The 25913-nt window shown below is 41.9% G+C and overlaps 1 protein-coding gene across 1 annotated transcript; it reads left to right on the top strand.

The window, feature by feature from the left end:
- Window positions 1-932: 932 nt before the first annotated feature.
- LOC109921484 (photoreceptor outer segment membrane glycoprotein 2-like) lies at window positions 933-14749 on the top strand. The gene is made up of 4 exons (XM_020521514.2): window positions 933-992; window positions 1298-1985; window positions 7783-8029; window positions 14125-14749. The coding sequence occupies exons 2-4, from the start codon at window positions 1405-1407 to the stop codon at window positions 14392-14394; spliced, it is 1098 nt and encodes a 365-aa protein (XP_020377103.1). The 5' UTR covers window positions 933-992; window positions 1298-1404; the 3' UTR covers window positions 14395-14749.
- The last annotated feature ends 11164 nt before the right edge of the window (window positions 14750-25913 follow it).

The following is a 25913-nucleotide window of genomic DNA, read 5'->3' as shown; positions in this document are numbered from 1 at the left end:
TCTCAGGCACCAGGTTCTGGTAATGCAGGATAGCTGGCCCTGATGCGCTGGTAAGTGAGGAGGTATGGGGCTGTGGAATCCCCAGTTGGAGAGAGGAGGAAGGGAAGGTTTGGGGGTGGAGTGGGATATCTGCATTCTAGGATCTCTCTAACCAAGCCAACGTTCCAAGTCGCAGCAACCCAATTTCTATCTGTCTTGTTAGATTTTACAAGTTTTTTTTCCACCCTGCTACTTACACCATCTTTGAAGCCATCTTTCATTCTTGTACTATTTTATTGTTGGCCCGTATGGCCCTTGCACTTTTATGCATTTTGTCAATTAATCACGTATGCCTTATTATTTGGTAGGAAAAACAAATGTGTGGAGTATTTCTTAAATGGTGAGAGGTTCGAAAGGGGTCTTGATGTCTTTGTTGATAAGTTACTGAAAGCTAACATACAGGTACTGCAAGCTAGTAAGAAGGCTAAAGGATCATGAGCCTTTATTGGAAGAGGATTTGAGTGCAAGTGTAATGAAATCTTGCTTCAGTTGTTATAGAAATATGCATAGAAACTGTGTGCAGTTTTATTCTCCTTATCACAGGAAAGATATTGTTGCCATTAAAGGAGTGCAGTGAGGGTTCACCAGCCTTGATCCTGGGAGGGTGCATTGTCCTGTGAAGAGAGATTGTGCAAACTGGGGCTGTTCTCTAATGCTTCAAAAAGAGAAGTGATCACATTGAAACTTGCAAAATTCTGAAAGGGATAGACAAGGTCGATGCAGATGCAATATTTCCCATGGCTGGGGAGTCTAGAACCAGAGGGTACAATTTAAAAATAAGGGGCATGCCATTTGGGTCTGAGATGAGTTTTTTTTAACTCAGAGAGTTGGGTACCTCTGGAACTCTCTACCACAGAGGGCTGTGGTAGCTCAATCTTCGAGCAAAATGAAGAGATCAATAGATTTTTGATTACCAATGGTGTACAGGATTTTCGGGATGGGGTGAATAAAAGGTATTGAAGTGTTCAATCAGCCATGATCCTATTGAGCAGAGGGGCAGGTTTGATGGGCTGAATGGCCTATTCCTGTTCCTATGTTCCCATTACAGCCTGTTAATTCTCTGGAATATCATCAACAGTGCCTCTTGCTGTTCCTTCTGCTTTTATTTGACTGAAAAGAATGCGTTTTACTGTTCAAAATTATTAAAATTTAAAACGATATCTTACAATGCTGAGAATGCTCACTTGCACATGACTTTCACAGAAACGATTGATGAAGGATTGTAATAAGGTGGGAGTAATGAATTTATCTTTGCCAGGGAAGCACTCACTGACGATCTGACCAGAGTCCCCGCCACCTGACCTGTCTGTCATCCCTTTTACACCCAAACGGAGTCGGACAACCCTCCTTCTGGCTCGCTCAGTCATGGCGGTTCTAAGAGTAATGTTCACCAAAAGCAAAAGGAACAAACTGGCCCAGGTGTTGTGGATCTTAAACTGGGTGTCGGTCGTGATGGGTCTGGTTTTGATCATCTTGGGAGCTTTTCTGAAAATGGAGATCAGGAAACACAGTGAGGTAATGGTCAGCCGAGGGGCAGATTCTATTCCGCACATGCTGCTGGTCGTGGGAGCCATTGCCTGCGGCATCAACTTCCTTGGGAGCAAGATCTGCCATGATTGTTCGGACGCCCAGAGGTTCACCCGCTGGCGCTTGGCCATGCTTCCTTATGTCGTCTGCACCTTCTTCTTCACCTTCTGCATCCTCGCTGGGGCGCTGATGTGCTACACCATGAAGAGCTCCCTGGAGGAATCTTTCAACCTGGGCCTCAAGCGAGCTATGAGTTTTTACAAGGACACCGACACCCCGGGGTGGTGCTTCATGAAGAAGACAATTGATGAGCTGCAGTTCAAGTTCCACTGCTGTGGGAACAATGGATTCAGAGACTGGTTTGAAGTCCAGTGGATCAGCACACGCTACTTGAACTTGAATTCCAAAGACGTTCAGGAGTAAGTAGAAAGGGATATGGGGAGCAAACACTTGGAAACTCAAGACATGCACTTAAACTCAGACAAATGTGAGGGCCTCATTTCCTACCTTCTTTCATTTTCCTTTTATTATTAAATATTTTTGTATTTTAATCATTCATATTGAGCCTCTCAGTTTCCCTTCCTTCACCGCAACTTTTTAGTCTTTACTCCTTCATGGGAGTCCAAAACTGCTCACAATATTCCGAATGCGAGCTGACCAGAGCCTTATACAGCCTCAGCAGTACATCTCTGCTATTGTATTCCAGCCCTCTCAAAATAAATGCTAATATTGATTTTGCATTCCTGGCTGCAGACTAAACCTGCATATTAATTTTAAGAGATTCCTGAAGTTGGACTTGTAAGTCTCTTTATGTTTCAGATTTATGAAGCCATTCCCCGTTTAGAAAATAAGCTTACCAAAGTGCACAACGTCACACTTTGCCACATTGTATTCTGTCTGCTACTTCTTTGCCCACTCTCCTAGCTCATCCTAAATCCTTCAGCAGCCATCCCTGCTCGTCAACACTACCTGCACCCTCATCTTTGAGACATCTGTAAACTTAGCAACAATGTCCTCAGTTCCTTCATCCATACCATTAATGTATAACGTGAATAATTGTGGTCCCAACACTGACCCCTGCGGAACTCCACTAGTCACTGGCTGCCATCCTGACAAAGAACCATTTATCCCTACTCTCTGCCTTCTACCAGTCAACCAATCCTCTACCCATGCCAGTACCTAACACCATGGGTTCTTATCGTATTTAGCAGCCTTCTCTGTGGCACCTGGTTGAAGGTCTTCTGGAAAATCAAATAGATCATGTCCGCTGGCTCTCCTTTGCCTAACTTGCTCGTTGCCTGTCAGGCAACTAAAAGGCTGATAGCTGTTCAGTCTCAGCATCGCCACCAGGATCAGTGTTCACTGCTGGAACTGCAATCAGGCAAGACCAGCAACGATGGAGGACCCCATCCCACTAAGTGACATCATGCTCACTTGACTAGTCAGCAGGCCTGTGTGGGTGAGTGGGTTGTCGTGAGGGCAGGGGATGCAGAAGGGTGGGGAGGGGCAATTGTTTCCAAGGAAGCAGCCATTGCCACAGCTGCAAGGTGTCTGATTAGGAGGGCCAGACAACTCTGAGCCCACATAGAAGCTGCTAAGGTGCAATTAGTGGTTTCCACATGTGGCTAAGGACCATTTACAATTGCTGGAAAAGGACATGAATTGTCCACTTCAGGAAGGGTTTACCATCTGCCACTCCTGTTAACATGTCAGAAATGGAGGAAGGTTGGCGGGGGTTCCTCCTTCCAACATTTCTTCACCTCTCTCACAAGCACACTCCCTGAGGGTCCGTATCGTCCTAACCAATACCTTAACTCGAATGGAGCTTCCCAAACCCCAGCTGTCAACTTGAAACATGACTAGCTCTATGCGGACTCAAGAGGACCTTTGGTCTGAGATAAATACAGAGTTGCAGATGGATTTGTATTTGAATGAGTGATATGCCTAGGCTTCACTCACTGAATCAGAGGACACTGAGGGAAATCTGACCGAGGTCTTTAACATGTTGAAAAGCTTTGAGTGAGTAACTATTAGATGATTTTCACTTATTTATTTACATGGGATATGGGGGTCACTGGCTGGGTCAGCATTTATTGCCCATCCTAGTTGCCTTTGAGAAATTGGTGGTAAGCTGCCTTCTTGTACTGCTGCCTTCCTTGGGGTGTAGGGACTCTGATAGAACAGTTTACACAGGCTTCCTAGCCTCTAACCTGCTCTTGTAGCCAAGGTAAGGAAGATGTTCACACCAAATTCATATGGCATCACTGCATTGGCATGAAGCTCTCATCAGTAATAACCCCTTGGCAGACACTTATACTCGTACAGCAGCACCCACTAGAGGTGGATTGGTGAAGATGAGGCCAAATGTGTCTTTTCCTCTTCATTGTTCATTGAAATCCCCCACCCAGAGTACATTCTATGCCCTTACCACCTTCAGTGCTTCCTCTAAGTGTTGCTCAATGTGGAGGAGTATTGATTCATCAGCTGAGGAGGATGGAACATGGCAATCAGCAGGAGTTTTCCTTGCCCATCTTTAGCTTGGGTCAGCAGCCAACGGTGAAGACTCCCAGGGCAGCTCTATCCTGACTGTGTACCACTGTACCGCCACCTGTGCTGAGTCTGTCCTGCCGGTGGGACAGAGAAGGTGGTGTTGGTGCCTGGGGACATTGTCTGTAAGGTATGATTGTGGGAGTATGATCATGTCATTCATGTCATGTCTCACTAATCTGTGAGACAGCTCTCCCAGTTTTAGCACTAGCCCCCAGATATTACTGAGGAGGACTTTGCAGTGTTAGCTATTTTTGTCACTGGTGGTTTGTCCAATTTCATTCCTTTTTTCAGACTTTGTAATGGCTTGATACAACTCTCTGCAGTTCCCAGAACTGGTTGCAATACTCCAGTTCAGGCCAACGCATGTAAAGTAAAAACAAAGAACTGTGGATCCTGGAAATCTGAAACAAAAACATAAAGTGCTGGAGAAACTCAGCAAATTTGGCAGCATCTGTGTGGAGAAAGCAGAGTGTACATTTTCAGTCCAGTTACAAAGAAGTTGTTGAAATGTTGACTCTGTTTTCTGTCCACAGATGCTGCTAGACCTGCTGGGTTTCTCCAGCAATTTCTGTTTTTGTTTCAAAGCATATAAAGGTTCAATCATAGCATTTTCTTTGTATTCAATACTTCCCTCTTTCTCAAAGTGCCCTACCATCTTCATCATTTGTGCACATATACTCCCAGGCCTTTCAGCTTCTTGCCTTACTTCCATGCAGACCCATTTCCCCAGCACCCACCCTCAGAATTGTGGCCTATCTTTATATTGTCTCTTGACTTCCTACAAATATGCCTAACTTCACAATTCTCTATAAATTTAATCTGCTATCCTAACCTACCATCCTGTCAATACCCTCTGAAGACTCTCCTCCGCACAGTTCATAAGAATTATTTATCATCAATAAATTTTGTTGTCGTACCCTCTACGCCCAAACCTATTACTAATATACATCAAAAAAAAAGCAGTGGCCCTAAAGCCAACCTCTGAAGAACCTCACTATACAACTTCTTCCAGTCTGAATAATGACTTTTCACTTCTACACTCTGTTTCCCATCACTCAGCCAACTTTGTACCCCTGCTGCCACTTTCCCTTAATTTAGATTTGTTTTCCCTCAGATTGTTTCTTGTCCTTTTCTGCAACTAACTTAAACTTCACAATAATATGATCACTGTTGCCTAAATGTCCTCTACTGACTCCTGATCCACTTGATCCTCCAGAAACAGATCCAGAAATGCTTTTATTTTCATTGTGTCAGAATCATATTGATTTGGAAAATTCTTCTGCACAGTCAGAAATTTTCCCTCCACTCTTCCCTTTGTGTTGTCGCTACCTGTGTCTATGTTAGAACAATAAAATTCTTTCATTATAATTATTCTGTAGCGTATGGTGTTCTCTGTAAATTTCCTGTGAATTTTCTCCTCTACGTTTTTCATTTCTTGGTAGCCGAGAGAATATAGCTAGTTCTGAAATATTACAAATTGTTTACACAAGACTACTACCCGTGTTGACATTATTTTGTTTATTCATGGGCGGAGGGCATTCCTGGCTGGCCAATATTTATTGCCTATCCCTAGCTGCCCCTGAGAAGGTGTTGGTGAGCTGCCTTCTTGAACTGCTGCTGTCCATGTGCTGTAGGTGGACCCTCAATGCCCTGAGGGAGGGCATTCCAGGATTTTGACAGGGAAGGAATAGCTGAACAGCTTGGAGATATGAGTGTTGGGCCAGAAGCCAACAGACCTTTGAAAGGAGAGGAACTGTTTTTACTTTGCAGTAAAAAGCTGCATCTCAAACATGAAGACAGCCAGTTTATATCCCTTCATCAGTTACTGTAAGCTGTGATTTCTTAATTAATAAATCAGAGACTTTTAGAAGTGTGAATCAGTCACCCCGAGTGTTCTGCAAACAAGTGAAAGTACTTTATTTGGAGTAAAATACCACAAGTTGAAATAACTCTCTGGAGTTCGACTCCTGGAGTTGATGTCTTGTACAATATTGCATCCTTCAAGTTTGCGGTGTGACATTATTGATGATTGTTTAGTTTCTTTCATCCACAATATTGACTTCTGCTCTGAAGCCATCAAGTCTGCAGCTTGAGTTCTTCTGTTCCTTGTTACATTTGGCATTGACTGTCAGTTTGAAGACACAGCTTTCTTGCAATTAATTCCTTAAATTCTTCTGCAGGACAGTCAGTTGTCCTTGTGGCATAAGGCAGCCATTTATCAAGCAATTTTTAAAACTGTTTTGTTCATGTAGCTATGACTCCTTCTCCTAGGCATGGCTAATTGCTTTCAATTCCTGTATAATAGTTTGTCCTTGTCCCTTAATAGTTTATTCCAGACAGAGTTATTGCTGCTTCTTTCAATCTATGCACAGTTATTAAAGTTCTGAAGTTTACACTATCCACAACCTGGAGAAGGAAGATTGAGAAGCAGCATTCTGAACAGCAAAAGGATCATCACAGCAAACGCTGTGAACAAGGGCCAGTGAACTGCCTTCCTGATCTTCCCCTCCACCATTACATCCATGTATTTTTGGCCTGTCTGCAGGTGTGTTATAGAGGGAAGAATTTACAAATGGATTAGAGTTTTAACAGGTAGAATTACATGTTAGTGATTCATAATGGTTTATCTGGAGTTAGAATACTAATTCTTGTTTAGTATGAAAACCTGGTACAGGTTTTGTGTCAACCTGGGTCTAGGAATTCTACATACTTTTCAAAATGTTTTGGTGATAACTCAGGAAGAGCGGGGCTTGATTTCCAACACACATGCTCCAGTGAGAGGTGACACTGGACAGTAAATACTCCAGCCAACAACACCCATTTCCCATAAATGAATAGAGGAAAGCTACTTGCTAATCAACATCATCCCGTGTGTGTCAACATCCCCGATTAGTTTTACCTTGCTCCCTCGACAAGTCACTCCTTCTGAGTTCCAGCCCCGAACTCCCTCAGGTGCACAGCTTTTATTTGTGACTCTCTGGCCCAGATTTGCTCTCTCTGTCCTATCTTTAAATTTGAGAGTTTCTGCTGGAGTAGATAGGAAAAACCACTTTCAGTGCAGTTTTCTAGAGGGCTCAGAGTGGAGTTGTTACCGGCTGGAATTCACTACCTGAAAGAGATATTCAGTGGTGGCTTTCAAAAGGGATTTGGAAGAAACTTTGAGGATACTTGAAGGGATATGGTAAGGGAGGAGGGAAAATAGGATGAATTGGATAGCTCTTTCAGAGTCAATGTGAGGTCAAAAGGGGCAAATTACCTCCTTGTATAAATCTTAAGACCATAAGATGTAGGAGCTAAAGTAGGCCCTTTGGCCCATCTCGTCTGCTTTGCCAGTGAGATCATGAATGATCTAATAATCCTCAACTCCACTTTCCTGCCTTTTTTCCAATAACTCTCAATTCTGTTACTGATTAAAAACCAGTTTATTTCATCCCTTGATGACTGAATGACCCACTCTTGGTAGGCCTCTGTGATAAATAATTCCAAGGATTCACTATCCTCAAAGAGAAGACATTTCTTCTCATTTCTGTCTTAAATGTGTGACCCTTTAGTCTGAGATTACTGTAAAATGCAGTGTTTTCTGCTCATTGGCTGAATTGATTGATTTCAGTTGTGTGCAGTGTCTATGAGCTTGGTTTTTAACTTGCAAGTGTCTCCTCATTACAGCCGTTTAAAGAGTAATGTAGATGGGAAGTACTTGCTGGATGCAATTCCCTTCAGTTGCTGCAACTACAACTCTCCTCGGCCTTGTATCCAGCATCAACTCACCAACAACTCGGCTCATTACAACTATGACTACCTGACTGAAGAGCTCAACCACTGGACAACAGGCTGCAGGCAGGCATTGCTTGACCATTACACCCAGATCATGCAGTCTGTAGGACTGTCTGTATTCATCATATGGCTCTTTGAGGTAAACGTCTACAATTAAATATATAACAAGCCCCTTTCCATCTACATTATTTGCTGACTGTGATGCTAGACTAAACTCTCTTGTCTGTAAAAGTTTTAGGTAGCACCTCCAGTTTGGGTGGTGGGAGTCGAGGGGTCTCGTCCCACTCTCATTTCACAGTCTGAAGGTCATGGGTTCAAGCTCTGGTAAAGAGACTGAACACAAAATCCAGCCTGGCACTCCTACACAGCACTGAGGGAGTGATGCACTGTCATAGGTGCTATTTTCCACCTGAGATAGTAACCAAGGCCCTGTTTGAGTCTTTCAGATGAGGATCTCAGTGCCCTGTTCAATTCTCCCCAGTGTCCTGGTCATTCTTTTTGTACCACAAACAAAATGACTGAAATGGATAGTTATCATGTTGGTGTGTGGGGGAGCATCCTCTACATGAAACAGCTACCACATTTCCCTCATTATAACAGCAGCTGAGAACAGACAGCAAGAATGCAGGGAATGAGCTTCAAGCCCCTCAAACATATTCTGTCCTCATTTTTCTTGATAAACTTAATAATTCTTCTCATATCGATTGCCATTTACAAAAGAGTTTCAAATGCCTATAAACCTCTGAATGAACAACAGTCTCCCAATTTCATTTTGGCCCTTAGTTCTAAATATCTCAATCAGTGGAAATTTTTTTGTCCCAATCTACTCTACCAGTTTATTGACATCTCCATGGAATACAATCCAAGTGTAAACTCTGCTTGCAATACAGAAACCAGTCTGGTAAATCCACATGGCACTCCCTCCTAGGCCAGTATCTCCTTCCTAAGGTGTAGTGGCTAGAACTGCTCCCAGTGACTTCAGGAGTGTTCGAGCCAAGGCTTTTTGTAGCACAAGCATGATCTTTTTCCCCCCCATGTATTCTATTCCCCTCTATCTAAAGTCCAATATTCCATTGACCTTTATAGCAACACAGGACTTAACAGCAGGAGTAGGACTTTAGCCCTACAAGCTTGCTCTGTCATTCAACAGATCATGGCTGAGCTGGTCAAGGCCTCAACTCCACTTTCCTGCCCGTCCCTGCCATTATCCCCAATTCCGTTACGAATCAAAACTCTGTCTAACTCAGCCTTAAGTATATTAAATGGCTCAGTCTCTATTGCTGTCTGGGGAAGAGAACTCCAAACACTAATAACCCTTCAAAGGAAAACATTTCTCCCCTTCTTCATAAACAATCTTTTATTAGTTTCAGTCTCCTCCGCAAAAGGAAACATAGTCAGTCCCCACAAGGTTGAATATGTTTCAATAGGATCACTTTATAGTCTTCTAAACTCCAGCTATTTTCTGAACCTGTCATGACTTTTTAATGCTCTATCTACCTGGGATGTTATTTGATGTTTGCACTTACAATAAAAAAAACAAAAGAACTGCGGATGCTGTAAATTAGGAACAAAAACAAAGCTGCTGGAAAGCTGCTCAGGTTCTGATGAAAGGTCACCGGACCCGAAACGTTAACTCTGTTTTTTCCTTCACAGATGCTGCCAGACCTGCTGAGCTTTTCCAGCAATTTTGTTTTTGTTCCTGTGTTTGCATTTACAATGCCTGTCAACAGCAAATTCAGAAACACGGTTTTCCTCTGATCATCTAAGTATCTGAAGTTGTGGGATCTTCCCCTCAGAGGTGCAGAGCTGGAGGTGGAGTGACAGATACTGCAGCACAGCAGGGAGGGGTGAAGTTATCTGGACAATTAATTCCAGGAGGCAGTCACAGCCTTTAAGACAGGGGCTTCTGACACGGCCTAAGCTCATGGGCAGGGCTAAGGGGGTTGTAAGTGAGAGGACAGGAGACTCAGCCATTCAATTATCTGGGATTGAGGCTTTTGTCAGTTTCTGTGGATGATAGTGAGGGCTGCAGAGTGGATGAGCTAATTGACCATGGCACAAGAATTCAGGACAGTGAAGCAAGAAGGAATGTCATGACAATAGGGGGACAATATAGTGCAGGGGATTGACACCATTCTGTGCAGCAAACAGCACAAGTGCAGTTGGCTGTGCTATCTTCCTAGTGTCAGGCTTCAGGATATCTTCTTTATTCATTCATGGGATGAGGGGCGGTGCTGACCAGGCAGCATTTATTGCCCATCTGTAATTGCCAGAGGGCAGTTAAGAGTCAACCACATTGCTGTGGGTCTGGAGTCACATGTAGGCCAGACTAGTTAAGGATGACAATTTCCTTCCCTAACGGACATCAGTGAACCAGATAGGTTTTTCCGACAACCGACAATGGATTCACGGTCATCATTAGATTCTTCATTCCAGATATTTATTGAATTCAAATTCTACCATCTGCCATGGCAGGATTCGAACCTGGTTCCCCAGAACTTTATCTGGGTCTCTGGATTAACAATCTATCGATAATAGCACTAGGCCATCACCTCTGCTCTGGGCTGGAGAGGAACATGCAGAGGGAAGGGGAGAATCTAGTTGTTGTACACCACGTCAGTAGCAGTGACAGAGATAGAATGAAGAAACAGGTTCTACTGAGGGTGTATGAGAAGTTTGAGGCAGAATCTCAAAAGGTAATAATCTCTAAATTACTACTTCATCCTCATGCAAATTGGCATTGGGTGAGATTAGAGAAGTGGATGCCTGGCTCTAAGAATGCTGTGGGAGAAACGATTCCGGTCCATGTGGCACTGGCACTTGTATTGGGGAAAGTAGGATTGTATGGTTGTGACAGTCTACACCTGAACTATGCTGGAACCAGACCACGATGTTGCACAGTTGGGGCTGGGGGGGTTGGGGAGGAGAATTGGGGCAGCAGGAAATCAGACTTGAATAAAGTGTAACAAATCAACATGAGATTGGAGAACAAAATATCAATGAAAACGAAGGTCAGAGAGTAGCCGGAAGGAAAGAGAGAGAGAGAAAAAAAACTAAGAATCTGAAGAGCAATCAAGACCAGATGCTACAACAGACTTCGTATCTTAATGCATTTTGTACTCAAAACAAGGTAAACGAATTGATAGTACACATCGAAGAAGTGAACAAATCTGATAGCCATAATAGAGAAATGGCTGCAGGGTGACAAAGGATTGGGTGGTAAATATGCACCCCTATGTGGCATGTGAGAAGAATACTAGCACCTGGGAAATGTGGTGGAGGCAGGTTCGATTGAGGCATTCATGAATGCACTGGCTGGTTATTTAAATAGAAACAATGTGCAGGTTATGGGGAAAAGGCAGTAGAATAGCACCTAGTTAAAACACTCAGAGTTGGTGCATACACAATGGGCCAAAAGACCTCATACACAGAAGTAACACTTCTTTGAATAGGCATCTACATAAGGGCAGAGGGACGGAACTGTTAATCAAAGATAGTTTTGGTGCAGTATCAAGATGACCTTGATGGAAGAAAGTCACTCATGGGAGTGATCTACAGGCCTCCAGCAGCAATCGTAATGTAGGGCAAAGTAATAATTGGTTCTTGTGATGAAAGGAAGCAGTAAGCATAGGTGATTTTAACCTACGTGCAAATTGGAAAAATCAAATTGGTAATAGTAACATTGATGAGGATCCCTTAGCATACTTTTGAGAGAGTTTCTGAGAGAAACACTTTCTGAAAGCAACCAGAGAGCAGGATACTAGACTTGGTACCATGTAACGTGACAGGATTAATTAATCTCCCCTAAGCAAAGGTGAACAGGGATATTAGACTAGGAGATAGATCAGAATATAGACATTTAAAGGGATATTTCAGAATACTCGGAATAAGTACATTTCTACTATTAAGAAAAATTCCAAGGGGAGGGCTCACTGTTTGTGGTTAACTATTGTCACCATTTAATTGGGATGAAAGCACTGATCATTCCCTACTATTGCATAAAGTGTCACAAAATCTATAAATGTATAAAATCCTAATTAGACCACCAAATCCCAAGTTGACTGACTGCTACCCAGGACAATAGCTAACCCTATCAGGTTTCTTCTGGAGCAGGGGTAAAAAAAAAGTCATTGTGACGCACTACAAAACTTAAACGTGCCCTTTGAAAAGACCCCAAACATACTCAATCACAATTAACAATGATGGTTTAACTCAGATATAAACACAAAGAGTACATGCAGAGATAATAATATAATATAATTAAGTAAATATATTTCCAAAGATCAAAGTACCAAACAACAAGGTGCAAAGGTGCAAACCCAATCCTTTTTCTGCCACTGTTGTTTTCAGTTGTTACAATGATGAGACACTGATGTATAGTGATGGTCACCTTTTGATTCAATGGTTGATCAAGTATTGGTTAGTTTCTTGTATGAATTGTTACTTTTAAGCTTTTGGGGTTTTCTTTCGTTCCATTCATGAACATGGAGAGAGATGGTGGCTTTATATCTGCAGATTCTGGATGTTTTTCACCCACTGCTGATCTTAGCACATGGGTTTTTATTTAAAAATGATCTGCTGTTCATCCAGAGTACTGTTAACAGGCAGAGCCTCCTTAACTGGAAATATTCTGTGTTGTTCACTCTGGAATTCTGTCCCTCTCACTGTTTCAAACAGCAACATTGAGTTGTGTGATACAATGTAAGTACTCAATTTTCAAGTTGGAAAACTCTCCTGGATTCCTAGTTCCATTTCAATTTATAGTCTCACTAACTGAGAAAGAAAAATAAGTAAGTTACGGCAGGCATCAAAACTGACGGAAAAAAATTGTACAAATGTGATTGGTAGGTCAGGTGACTGGTCAGAATACAAAGAATGGCAGAAAATGATTAAAAGTTTAATCTGGATAAATACATTTCAGCTTGCTTCCTCTCAAACAGTAAATGTAAAAACAGATGGCAAATGTTTCCAGAGGGATCTAAATGAAAAAGAGTAGAGTTAGTGTTGGCCCTCTAGAGTGTGAAAATGGGGAGTTAATAGTAGATAATAAAGGATGTAATAAATAAATATTTTGCCTCCGTCTTCACTATAGAAGATACAAAAAAGGATTCCAGGAATACATGTCTATCAGGAAGTGGAAGAGAGAGAAACTGGTGAAATTATAATCACTAGGGAAATGGTACTGAGCAAACTGATGGAACTGAGAGTTAATAATTTTCTAAGTCTTAATGGACTTCATCTTAGGATCTTAGAGTAGGTGGCTAGTAAATGCAAGGTATCAATGTTGCAAAATTTGTGAGATTCTGCAAAGGTTCTATCAGACTGGAATGTAACAACTATAACTGCTCTGTTGAAGAAAGAAGGGAAGAGAACAGAAAACTACAGGCCTGTTTGCTTGATGTCTGTCATGGGGAAGATGTTGATGTAATAATAATAAACACAGTGCTGGGATTTTGAGAAGGCATTTGACAACATTTCACACAAAAGATTGTTATGCCAGTTAGGAGCTCATAGCGTAGGATGCAATGGATTAGCACAGATAGAAGATTGGTCAGCATAAACAGAGAATGTATAAATGGACCTTTTTTCAGATGGGGCAGACTGTGATGAGTAATGTCCTGCAGGGTCCTCTACTGAGCCCTCGACTTTTACTATTTATATCAATGACTTAGATGAGAGGAACAAAGGCATGGCAGCTAAATCTGCAGATAATACAAAGACAGGTAGGAACATATATTGCAGCACTCCATTTCTCATAAAAACCAAAAGAACTGCGGATGCTGTAAATCAGAAACAAAAACAGAAATTGCTGGAAAAGCTCAGCAGGTCTGGCAGCACGTGTGGAGAGAAATCAGAGTTAACATTTCAGGTCCAGGGACCCTTCCTCAGAACCACTCCTCATATCCTGCTATTTCAAGTATTAGCCCATTATCCCTAGTCTCTTGTCACTCAGCCAATTTTTTCAGGTCAGTTATTTCGATTCCATGAATTTCAGCATTAGCAATGGTCTCTTATCATGGATTTGATCAAATGTTTTCCAGACAGGCATTTAAATAAGATTCTGAGACAATCGTGAGTTCAGGATTTCAGCCATCTCCTAAACGTTCAGTCAGATTCACCAGGCATGAGCTATCTGATGAACACTTGGGATTTCCTGCGGTTGTGATAGGTACTCTATAAAGATGGTGTTCTCTCCTGCGATTCTAAAGGAACCACTCTTCTGTTTGTCTACAGATTTCAGTTCTCACTGGTGTCAGATATCTACAGACTGCAATGGAAAACGTCCTGCTGCATGGTGACCCTGAGTGCGAGTCAGAGGGTTGGCTACTGGAGAACAACTTTGTGGAAAAAGCTAAAACAAATCTGAACATCATTAAAACTCTGTGCAAGGTCAACCAGGTATCCACTGTCTCTGGAATGGAAGATCCCAATTTGGATGTTAAAACAGCTGCCTATGGACCTGACAATGTCCCTCACAAAATCCTCCCCACAACTAGGGACTAGCAACCTTCTCCATGCATCTTGTTTTCAGAATGGCCATGAATGTATTTTAGGTCGGTGAAGGGGGTCAACATTCTGGCAAAGTCATGGTCAAATTATGGATTATGTAATAAACATTACCTAAGGACAGTCCCACACCTGGGTGACATACTTCAGTGGATGTTGAATCTATCCCAAATATTTTGGGTGTTTCTGTTACTTTCAACAGACATGCTATGGTATTTGCTGATTGCAAAATAGTCAAACCTGATGTCCATTCTTCTCCAAAATTATGTACATTTAACTCTGGGTCATTAATAGCCCTTCTTGAGAGATGAGTCATTTTCTGTTTCAATCTATTGCTGTTTTTGTCTCTCTTTGCTCCAATAATGACAAGGTAGTCCTCCTATGATGCTGCTTGGCCTGCTGTGTTCATCAAGCTCTACACCTTGTTATCTCAACTTTTAGTAATGTTGGTTGAAGGGAGAACTCTCCTTTGCTTTAAAGTAGTGGGATCCTTTGTGTTCACTTGAATAGATAGAGACAGTCTCAGGCTGATGTCTTGTCACATGGCACCTCTGATAGTACAGCATGTCCGAATCTTGATTGATACCCTCGAGTCAAAGTGAACTTGGAGGTGTTGCTGGAAAGTCTCGCATTTAGACACTGCATCTCTGCGCAAGCTGCTGTTGTCCATAATGTACAACCATAATCCAGCAAATGTTAATTACAACAGTAATAACATCAGCAAGTTTGACAGCAGGATCGAAACTCAAACAGAGCAGAGCTCATAGCTAAATATTATACTAAGACTAATGACTAGTCATTAATCTCCCATTTAAGTAAATAAATAAATAAATAAATATTCTCATTCTTATACTAGTGTAATGATGCACAGTGAACTCTAATCTTAAATGCATTTTGGACAGTTTCTTTTGAAAACAGGAGGAATAAATTTGCTTTATCTTTCTGATTACACTGAAATTTGAATAATCTATAATGATGCACAGATTTAAAACTAAAAATCTGCATTTTGCATAATGTAGTTTATTCACTTTGTGAAGTATCAATTTTCAGTCTTAATACAATAACTTTTAAAAAGGGAAACTTCTGGAAAGGTAGGCTACACTGGCATCAGCCAGTTTTATTTCTTTCTTCAGACTTTCAGGTGACTGATACAACTGAGTTGCTCACTAGGCCATTTCACAGCATGTGGGTATGGAGTCACATGTAGGGTAAGAATGACAGATTTTGTTCTCTAAAGGACCATAGTGAACTAGATGAGATATTATGACAATCACAAGGTATTCATGGTCATCATTAGACTATTAAGTCCAGATTTTGTTTTCTGAGTTGGACAAAACTAAAAGACACAGTTGCCAGATTGGGTCTGCAGCAGGTGGTGAAGAAATCAACAAGAGGGCGAAAACATACTTGACCTCAACCTCACCAATCCACCTGTGTGGGATTTGAACCGAAGGCCTTAGTGTAACATCTGTGTCTCTGGGTTGCCCGTCCAGTGAATGACACTCCACCATGGTCTGCCCTAAATTATATACAGAAAATCAATGTTTGACACATTTACACTAGCTACACTGAAACACTGGCAAAAGTCAAACTTACACTTCACAAGTGATTAAATGTCAGTACCAGGACAGCACTTGTCTTTACTAAGACAGCACATGTAACTGCCCCTTGTATTTTTATTCTACTTAAGTCAAATCTAATCAGATTGGTTTATTGGACTAACAAGTTCTATCCATTAAGCAGATTGCATCTTGAATAGAATCTTGTCTGGCCAACAGTTTGTCCTCCTGACCTGTTCTCACTATCCATTCGCTTCAACTGAATTTCAGTTTGCTTGGAGCTTCAATTTATTATTGTACCAGAAATATGAGGAGTTCAGAAAAAGACTCTCTGTTGTGGAATAACCCAAGTCCCCACGTATCAACTGTCCTTTAATTTCAAGAGAATTTTCATTATTTTCATTTCAGGACAAGCTGTTCTTCGAGCTATCGGCCATGAGAATTTTCTTTGTTACTAAGGGTCTCAGTTTAAAGTCTCACCTGAAAGATAGCACCAGCAGCAGTGCAACACTCATGCATTACACATCAGCTAGGTTTTATTCTCAGTTCTCTGCAATGGGATTATAACTCCATGACCTTCCGATAGGAAGTGAGAAAACTACTCACTGATATGCCCCATGAACCTGGGTGGGAGATACTGAAACCGTCAGAATTTTAGGTTTCCTAAACAAATGAAGTGTTCAAGACTCAAGGCAAATACGTGCATCTGTATATTGATATTCCTAGACATGGTGAGTTTCCCATCCTCTTCCATAAAATATTAAATGTTATGCTAACATTGCCCAACTCCTGATTTTGTTGAATTTTATTATCACATGTACCTAAGTACAGCAAAAAGCATTGTTTACAAGCAGTACAGGTAGATCATAGTAAGCAATGACATTCAGATCATAGAGTGAAAAAAACTCCTGGCATGGTAAGGGGGAAAAGGGAGGAAAGATGGTCCGACATTTGAAGCAAGTGGGTTTAGACTCAACACGAACATGGGGTTTCTTTCTTGGAGGGGATAAATTCATCTTAGGGCAACCACTGTTGAAAATAACAGAAGAGTATTTATTTCATTGTAACAAGTTTCCGAGTTACTACTGGAAAAGGTCCAACAGCAGGGTTGGAAAAACCTTGAGGACATTAATATTGATAAATAACCAATGCAACTAAAAAGATGACCTGGTTGTGGAATCTTGCTCAGTGCAGGTTGACTGCCACAAATCCTATACTAGCACAATGTACGCAATGGATTTCATTGGCTGAACAGCATTCTGGTATTTACACATGAGGAGCTCTGTAAAAGTCCCAGTACTTTCACCAAAACATTATTTTTCATCATGTGGATGTCACATTTGTTGCTTCATCCCTAACTGCCCTTGAACTGAGGGGCTTATAATGACTTTGCAGAGTTAAGTGTCAACCACATTGTTGTGGGGATCTCTGCAGTCACATTTAGATCAGACTGGATGACAGGTTTCTTTCCCTAAAGGACATCAGTGAACCAGATGGGTTTATATTACACAATAGTTCATGGGACCACGAAGGCCAGTTTTCAATTCCAGAGTTATGAACAGAATTTAAATCTGACCATGGACTTTAACTAAGCATCTATAACATTAGCCTGGATCTTTGGATTGCTAGCCCATTGACATTGTCATGATGTCACTGCCTCCCCTCCTGACAAAAGGTTGGAAGCACAGGCACAGGGCAGGAGGGAGGATTTTCACAGCCTCAAAGTTACTTCCTTTCTCCTTTCCCTTGGAGATATGATCAAGAAGACTTTATCCAAAGTAAGGAACTGTGCGACTAAACTATGAAACTAAGATTGAGAAGTAAGTGAAATAAATACTTAGATTTAATCATGTTAGGAGGAAATAAATATTACTCAACAGGAAGTGTGGATTTAGACTTCAATAACTATAGACTATTTCGTCAAACAAATTGCACTATTTTTATCAACAACAACAACAAAAACAAAGTTGCTGGAAAAGCTCAGCAGGTCTGGCAGCATCTGTGAAGGAGAAAACACAGTTAACGTTTCGGGTCCGGTGACCCTTCCTCAGAGCTGATGGTGGCTGAGAAAACGTCAGTTTATATGCAGAAAATAGGGAGGTGGGTGGGGTAGGGAGTAAACGATAGGAATAGAGCCCAAAGAAAGAGAAAGACAGTTGGACAGACAAAGGAGTTGCTAATGATCAGGCTGGGAGGGTGAGTAGTTGTTAATGGGGACTGTTAGTGACTAACAACAGCGGGTGTGTAGTGGCAGGCTATGGGGTAACAAGGCCTGGTGTGTGGGGTGGGGGGCTGGGACACGGGAGAGTTTAGGCCCTAAAACTATTGAACTCAATATTCAGTCCAGAGGGCTGTAGGGTCCCCAAGTGGAAAATGAGGTGTTGTTCCTCCAGCTTGCGTTGGGCTTCACTGGAACACTGTAGCAAGCCAGAGACAGAGATGTTGGCCAGGGAGCAAGGTGGTGCATTGAAGTAGCAGGCAACAGGTAGTTCAGGGTCTTTTCTGTGAGCAGAACGTAGATGTTCTGCGAAGCGGTCGCCAAGTCTATGCTTTGTTTCCTCAATGTAGAGGAGACCACATTGTGAGCAGCGAATGCAGTAGACTAGATTCTTGGAAGTGCAGGTGAAGTGTTGCTTCACCTGAAAGATATGTTGGGCCTTGGATTCTGGGGAGGGAGGAGGTAAATGCATAGGTGTTGCACCTTCGCTGGTTACAGGGGAAGGTGCCGTACGGCTGTGGGGAGGTGTTGGGGGTGATGGAAGTGTGGACCAGGGTGTCGCGGAGGGAACGGTCCCTGTGGAAGGCAGACAAGGGAGGGGAGGGGAATATGTCTCTGGTGGTGGCATCTTGCTGGAGGTGGCAGAAATGGCGTCTGATCATCTTCTGGATGTGGATGCTGGTGGGATGGTAGGTGAGGATAAGGCGAATCCTATCACTGTTGTGGGAGGGAAGAGAAGGGGGGAGGGCGGAAGTGCGGGAGATGGGTCAGACCTGGTGGAGGGCCCTGTCAACAAGACTTCCTGGCCAACATCTGTCTCTGGCTTGCTACAGTGTTCCAGTGAAGCCCAATGCAAGCTGGAGGAACAACACCTCATTTTCCGCTCGGGGACCCTACAGCCCTCCGGATTCAATATTGAGTTCAATAATTTTAGGGCTTAAACTCTCCCGTGTCCCAGCCCCCCACCCCACACACCAGGCCTTGTTACCACATAGCCTGCCACTACACACTCGCTATTGTTAGTCACTAACAGTCCCCATTAACAACTACTCACCCTCCCAGCCTGATCGTTAGCAACTCCTTTGTCTGTCCAACTGTCTTTCTCTCTCTTTGGGCTCTATCCTATCGTTTACTCCCTATCCCACGCATATAAACTGACGTTTTCTCAGCCACCATCAGTTCTGAGGAAGGGTCACCGGACCCGAAACGTTTACTCTGTTTTCTCCTTCACAGATGCTGCCAGACCTGCTGAGCTTTTCCAACAACTTTGTTTATGTTCTTGATTTACAGCATCCGCAGTTCTTTTGATTTTTATGCACTATTTTTATGTTTAACACCTGCCATGTAAGGAGTTGGTAAACCTGATGATATTCTGTCAAGTACTGCTTGATATTATACAATTTAAAATATAATATATTGTTCTCCTGCTGTCAATGTATTTGTGAGATCCTTTAAAATGGATTACTTGCATCCTTGAAATATATGCTTGGGTCAGCCACTGGCTTTGCAATGTCATATTTAATTAAGAAGCTATAAAGAATCTAACTGTACAACTGAGAATGATGCAAAGATTTCCAGATAACAGATACTGGTATTTTAAATTCGAAGCACAGAGTAATGCAATTTTAAAAGAAAATGTAATACTGTGTGACACCATCCCTAGTTAAGTGAAGGGATGTGCTGGTTTTGTAAAGGGCATGGGAATCACATCAAGAGAGAATACACAGTGGGAGGCTGCAGGCACTATTGGGAATAGTTGTAAATGGAACAGAAACGTGTTGAGGGGGAGGGGTAGATGGACAATTAACACCTTCCCTCTCTGATAACCACCTTAAGAAACAAGGTCAGAAATCAGACGACACCAGGTTATAGTCCAACAGGTTTATTTGAAACCAAAAACTTTCAGAACATAGCCCCATCATCAGGTGAAGTGAGAGAGAAGCACACAGACACAGAATTCATAGGCAGAGGGATCAAGGACAGGACATCGAAAGATCACAAATGGTGTGAATGGAGTGTCGAATAGTAAGTCTCTACAGTTGATCAAAAGTGTCAGACGGTGTGAGTAAAGCGTCAACAGCTGAATAACAAGTGAAGGGATGACCTATAATCTGATTAAATGAGGCAGAGAGATAATCAGAAAAAATTAAAAATAAAAGATGGTGCTGGAGGCAAACCAAATGGCTGGATTAACATGATAGGTATAAGATTCACATGCCGAGGAACTAACCAAAGTAATGAGTAATCCAAAACTGTACAAACTAATTAAGGTAGAGAGATCATAAATTATCAAGGTGATGGTGTCAAAACAGGACATTAAGGAACATTTTACAGATGCAGAACAGTGTGGTGGGGTCACATGTAGCATGACATGAACCAAGATCACGGTTGAGGTCATCCTCATGGATACGGAACTTGGCCATCAGTTTCTGCTTGACGATTCGATGTTGTTGTGTATCTCAAAGGCTGTTTTGGAGGACACTTACCCAAAGATCAGAGGCTGAGTGTCCTTGACCACTGAAGTTTTCCCTCACTGGTAGGGAATATTCCTGTATGGCAATTGGTGCACAGTGCCCATTCATCTGTTGTCGTAGCGTCTACACGGTCTCGCCAATACGCCATGCCTCGGGGCTTCTGGACTCATGGCGAGGAATCATTGAAATGACTGTACAGCGATATCAACAAGTTTCATCCAACCGTCAGACTTACCATGGACTACTCTTCAGAATCAGTCTCATTCTTGGACACACGCATCTCCATCAAGGGTGGACAGCTCAGTACCTCACTGTACTACAAGTCCATGGATAACCCCTACAGAAAAGCCCTGCACATACATAGGATCTGCCCTGAGGATGAACGCGACGGACACCTAAAGATTTTGAAGGACCCCTTCATAAGAATGGGATACAATGCTTAACTCATTGATTGCAGTTCCGATGTGCCACAGCGAAAAACTGCAACAACCCCCTTCAGAAGACAAACACAGGATACGACCAATAAAGTACCCTTCATTGTCCAGTACTTCCCCAGAGCGGACAGACTATGCCATGCGCTTCACAGCCTTCAACATCATGGATGATGACAAGTGTCTTGCCAAGATCATACATATGCCTCTACTTCTCGCCTTCAAACAATTGCCAAACCTTAAGCTGACCATTGTTCGCAAACTACCCAGCCTTCAGGACAACAATGACCACACCACCACACAATCCTACCATGGCAACCTCTGTAAGACATGTCAGATCATCAACATGGATACTACCATTACACATGGGAACATCATCCACCACATACAGGGCAGGTACTCATGTTACTCAGCTAATGTTGTCTATCACATATGCTGCTGGCAAGGATGTCCGAGGCATGGCATATTGGCGAGGCCATGCACATGTTACAATGGAAGAATGGACAGCATTCAACAATCGCCAGATAGGAATGTTCCCTCCCAGTCAAGGAACACTTCAGTGGTCAAGAACATTCAGCCTCCAATCTTCAGTTAAGCATCCTTCAAGGTGGTCTTTGAGATACCTCAACAATGCAGAATTGCTGAGCAGAAACTGAAAGCCAAGTTCTGTACCCATTAAGACACCCTCAACCATGACCTTGGGTTCATGTCACGCTACATGTGACCCCACCACACTTCTGTATCTGTAAAATCTTCCTTCCTGTCACCTTGATAAACTGTTCTGATCTCCCTACCTTAATCAGTTTGTACAGTTTTGGATTACTTATTACTTTGGTTAGACCCTCAGCATGCAACTCATACCTATCATATTATTCCAGTCATTTGGCTTGTCTCCAGCACCACCTTATTTTTTTGTAATTATCTCTGCCTCATTTAATCAGGTTATCTCTTCACTTGTTATTCAGCTGTTGACACTTCACTGACACCATCTGACAGCTTTGATCACCTGCAGAGACTTATTATTTGACACTTCACTCACACTGTTTGTATGATCTTTTGATCTCCTGCCCTTGATCTCTCTGCCTATAAATTCTGTGTCTATGTGCTTCTCTCTCACTTCAGCTGACAAAGGGAATTCATACACTCAAAGTTTGAGATTTCAAACAAACCTATTGGACTATAACCTGGTGTCGTCTGATTTTTGAATTTATCCATCTTAGTCCAACACCACGACCTACACATTATGGCTATCTTTGAGAAACAACACATCAGTCTAACAACAAAAAAAAATGCTGGAGAAACTCAGCAGGTCATTCTGCATCTGTGGAGAAAGAAAGCAGAATTAACAACTCAAGTCTGGTGACGCTTCATCAGAACTGGACTTGAAATGTTAACTCTGTTTTCTTCCCACTGATGCTGCCAGAACTGCCGAGTTTCTCCGGCAATTTCTACTTTTTGTGTCAGATCTCCAGCATCTGTAGATCTTTATTACATCAGTTTAAGAATTACACTTGGGGCTAACACCAAATACCCAAACACACCACTGGAAAGAACCCCTTGTCCTTTCTTTCAGTTGCATGTGGGGGATAAATGAGATCAAAAAGACCAAGAATTTTGGAAATTGTGAAACAAGCTTCATTGAACTGCCTTGTAAACCTAAGTCATATGAGGAGCATAAAGGTGCAAGTTTATCCTTCGAGTTCAGTAACTTTGTTGCAAACTTTTTGGTTTTTATACCTTCTGGTTTAAGAAATGTTGCTGCCTTCCATCTCGTTGGCAATATAATGGGAAACTCTTTTCCAGTGTTCTTCTTCATCTCACTGATGTTAGAGGAGGTAGAATTTCACACAGAGCACTGCGTTCCGGAGGCAGTTTTATAATTTTAAACTAAGGGTGCCAATTTACAGAATACTGAACTGTTTGTGTCCCATTGCAATAATTAAAAGCTGAGGTCATTCCAGGAATCACCCACTTCAGATTTTGTGCAACTAACGCTTGGCTGGTTCTAATGAACAAACAACGGGGGACAAGTTGCACTTACAATTTCCAGTTCATTTTAAACAAAACCACGCCAACCTTTTTAATCTGCATAATGTCACTGTTTACTGGACCGATAGGAATATCGAAGAGTGTAGGGGAACAGGCCAGAATCCTGCCTCAGCTGTTCCAGAGATAAATGATACTATACCAAAGCAGAAGGGTACTACTAGTGTGCACCTGTGAAACAATCCAACAGGAAACATGGTAACCTAACGTGTGTCATTGGGCTACTAATCTAGAGAATGATCATTCAAATCAAATTGCGATAATTTGATTTCAATATTGAATATTTGGAAATGTAAGAAGTTGGCATTAAAAACTAGGAGCAGGAGCGGGCAATTCAGCACCTCCAGCCTGCTCCATCACAACTCCTGCCCGCTCAATGAAAAAAGTGAACTGTTAAGTGCCGGATTGTCATAAAAACCCAACTTGCTCACTAATGTTTTGTACAGAAAGAAATGCATCACTCTCACCCAGTCTGGTCTTCGTGGGACTCCTGTCCCAGACCAACTGCCCTCTGATGTGGTCTATCAAGATACCCAATGCTGTAATTCAAAAAGGTGGGATGGGCAGCAACAACTGACGCTGTCAGTGGCACCTACATTCTGGCACTGAACTTAAGCAATAAAAGGTACTATATGTAGGGCCAGCGGGGAATCTGTGATAGGAGTACCAGAGTAGAGTACAAATCCTTCACCAAAACATGATATAGGAGGAGAAACTGACTTAATGCTCATAGCTTCTACCATATCAGACAAGATCAAGAGTAGGCTATTCAGACCTGTGCTCCCATTCAAGGTTTATCTTCACCTTAAATGCATCTACCCACATTGGATCCATTCTCTCTCCTTGTCTATCAAAAAGTATAAATACGTCACACTGATAGAAATCAAACTTTTCCCCCATCAACGAGAAACAGTTCACACCTTTACATAAACTTCTGAAGATAAAATTAAGACATCACAGTAAACTCCATTCTTTTAATCCACAGAACAGATACTGTTATTAATCTGAGCAGCACAATATTTAAATTATTGCCATAAATACATTCCCATTATGAACTAAAGTGGTACTGTATACATGAAGACGTGACCAATACATGACTTTAATGGTGCAAATGAATGAATCAGCATAAAAACGCAGTGCTGTTTGCAGATGATACCAGGACAGAAGCATTACACACATGCCTTCCTCTTCGGTAGACACCATTCCCCTTAAATGATAAAGTCTTCCAATAAGTGAAAATAAGTGACATTGACCTTAAATAGCAAGTTAATGGGAGGTAAATAAATGATTTCTTCCCTTTTTGTTTGTACCTATGTGACATCCTCCTGTGAACACAAACTTGTGGTCACATCACAACACTTGATTTTCTACTCCATCAGAAATTCTCAGACTTTCCCTCAAATTAGAACAGGTACAAAAGCAATTTGATTATTTTGAATTAGCATAAGTAAACACAAGCAATATATTTACATAAGATTCACATTGTCCTGAGGATTACTCTAATAGATAGAAAAAACTTACACGAGAAGACATATTAATCACAAACAATCAGGAATCATGCCAGGTTTTTGAAACATATCATTCAAGTCTACACTGATCTGTCACCTGTATATCATGGCAATTCACAGAGACTCATGAAAAACTCAAAAATGGATTAGACATCAAGCAGTTTTAGTCCATACAAACCTATCAGGCAAAATGCATCATCAATGGTAACAGAGTGAAGAGTGCCATGTCTCGACTCTCCTTTCTTTTTGCAAGAGTTCAATTTGATAAGCTACCCCTAAGAAATGGACAAAGACTGCAAACATCAAATTTGTCTGAAACCTAAGGCACCTCAGGTGTATTCTTTCCCATTGTTTTCTGAGGGCATTGACTCACCTACTGGGATAGAGTTGCAATGGCGTCCTCTGACACACTCTTATTTTCATTGGTGAGCTCAGACTATTCCCCCACACAGTGTAATAAATTGAACTGGGCATCACAGCCAAGGCTGACAGATACTTATAGCAGAAGTTATCTGTGTAACAACCTCAAATCGTCACCAAAATGGAAGAGGGTTTCCTGGTTTACAGGAAATGCTCAACTTTCTATTGCATTGAGACAATGATCAAAACCAGAATCTGAGCGGGGCAAGAAAGGGATTCATTCCCAAAATTCAGGTTAGACAACTTATTGCTCTGGTGTTTTCTTCTTTATTTGTTCATGGGATATGGACACTGCTTGGTAGACCAGCAGGGAGGTAGGTGTTGGCACAGTGACTAGCAATCCAGACACCCAGCTGTCACCCCACCATGGTAGATGGTGAAATTTGAATTAAATAAGAATCTGTAAATCAAGGCTTTCCTTAAGGCAACCATGTAGTCACTGTCACAGAAGCTGGCTCATCTGGTTCACAAATGTCCTTCGGGGAAGGAAATCTGCCCTCCTTACCTGGTTTGGCCTACATTTTACACCAGACCCGCTGCAACGTAGATGATTTTCAATTCCCCTCTGAAATGGCCACTCAGCTGAAGGGCAATTAAGGATGAGCAATATCTGCTCAAATGACAAGATAATTTTAAATATCACAATAATCCTGAAGGAAGAATAAGGCCAGCAGATTGAGTGATTACTACAGAACACTCGGTATAGCTTTTGTTAAGAATTATTAAATAGGAAAAGACTTAAATGACACAAACAAAAGTTGCCTTCGTTAATGATAACAAGAGAGAAATTCAAGTCCTGGCTTTTGTGAAGGGCATTAGCTATGTTAATTTCAGATACACCATTAGTGTAAGCACACCGA

This window comes from Rhincodon typus, chromosome 8 (genome assembly GCF_021869965.1).
Source record: "Rhincodon typus isolate 14 chromosome 8, sRhiTyp1.1, whole genome shotgun sequence".
NCBI lineage: Eukaryota > Metazoa > Chordata > Chondrichthyes > Orectolobiformes > Rhincodontidae > Rhincodon > Rhincodon typus.
Note: the sequence above shows the minus strand (reverse complement) of the source record. Positions and strands in the feature narration are given on the sequence as shown.

What these genes read in the sequence shown, in the direction of transcription:
- LOC109921484 (XM_020521514.2), top strand. Translation starts at nt 1,405, where the DNA reads ATGGCGGTTCTAAGAGTAATGTTCACCAAAAGCAAAAGGAACAAACTG. An exon ending in AATTCCAAAGACGTTCAGGA is followed by an intron (nt 1,986 to 7,782) that starts GTAAGTAGAAAG and finishes TCCTCATTACAG; the next exon opens with CCGTTTAAAGAGTAATGTAG. An exon ending in TCATCATATGGCTCTTTGAG is followed by an intron (nt 8,030 to 14,124) that starts GTAAACGTCTAC and finishes GTTTGTCTACAG; the next exon opens with ATTTCAGTTCTCACTGGTGT.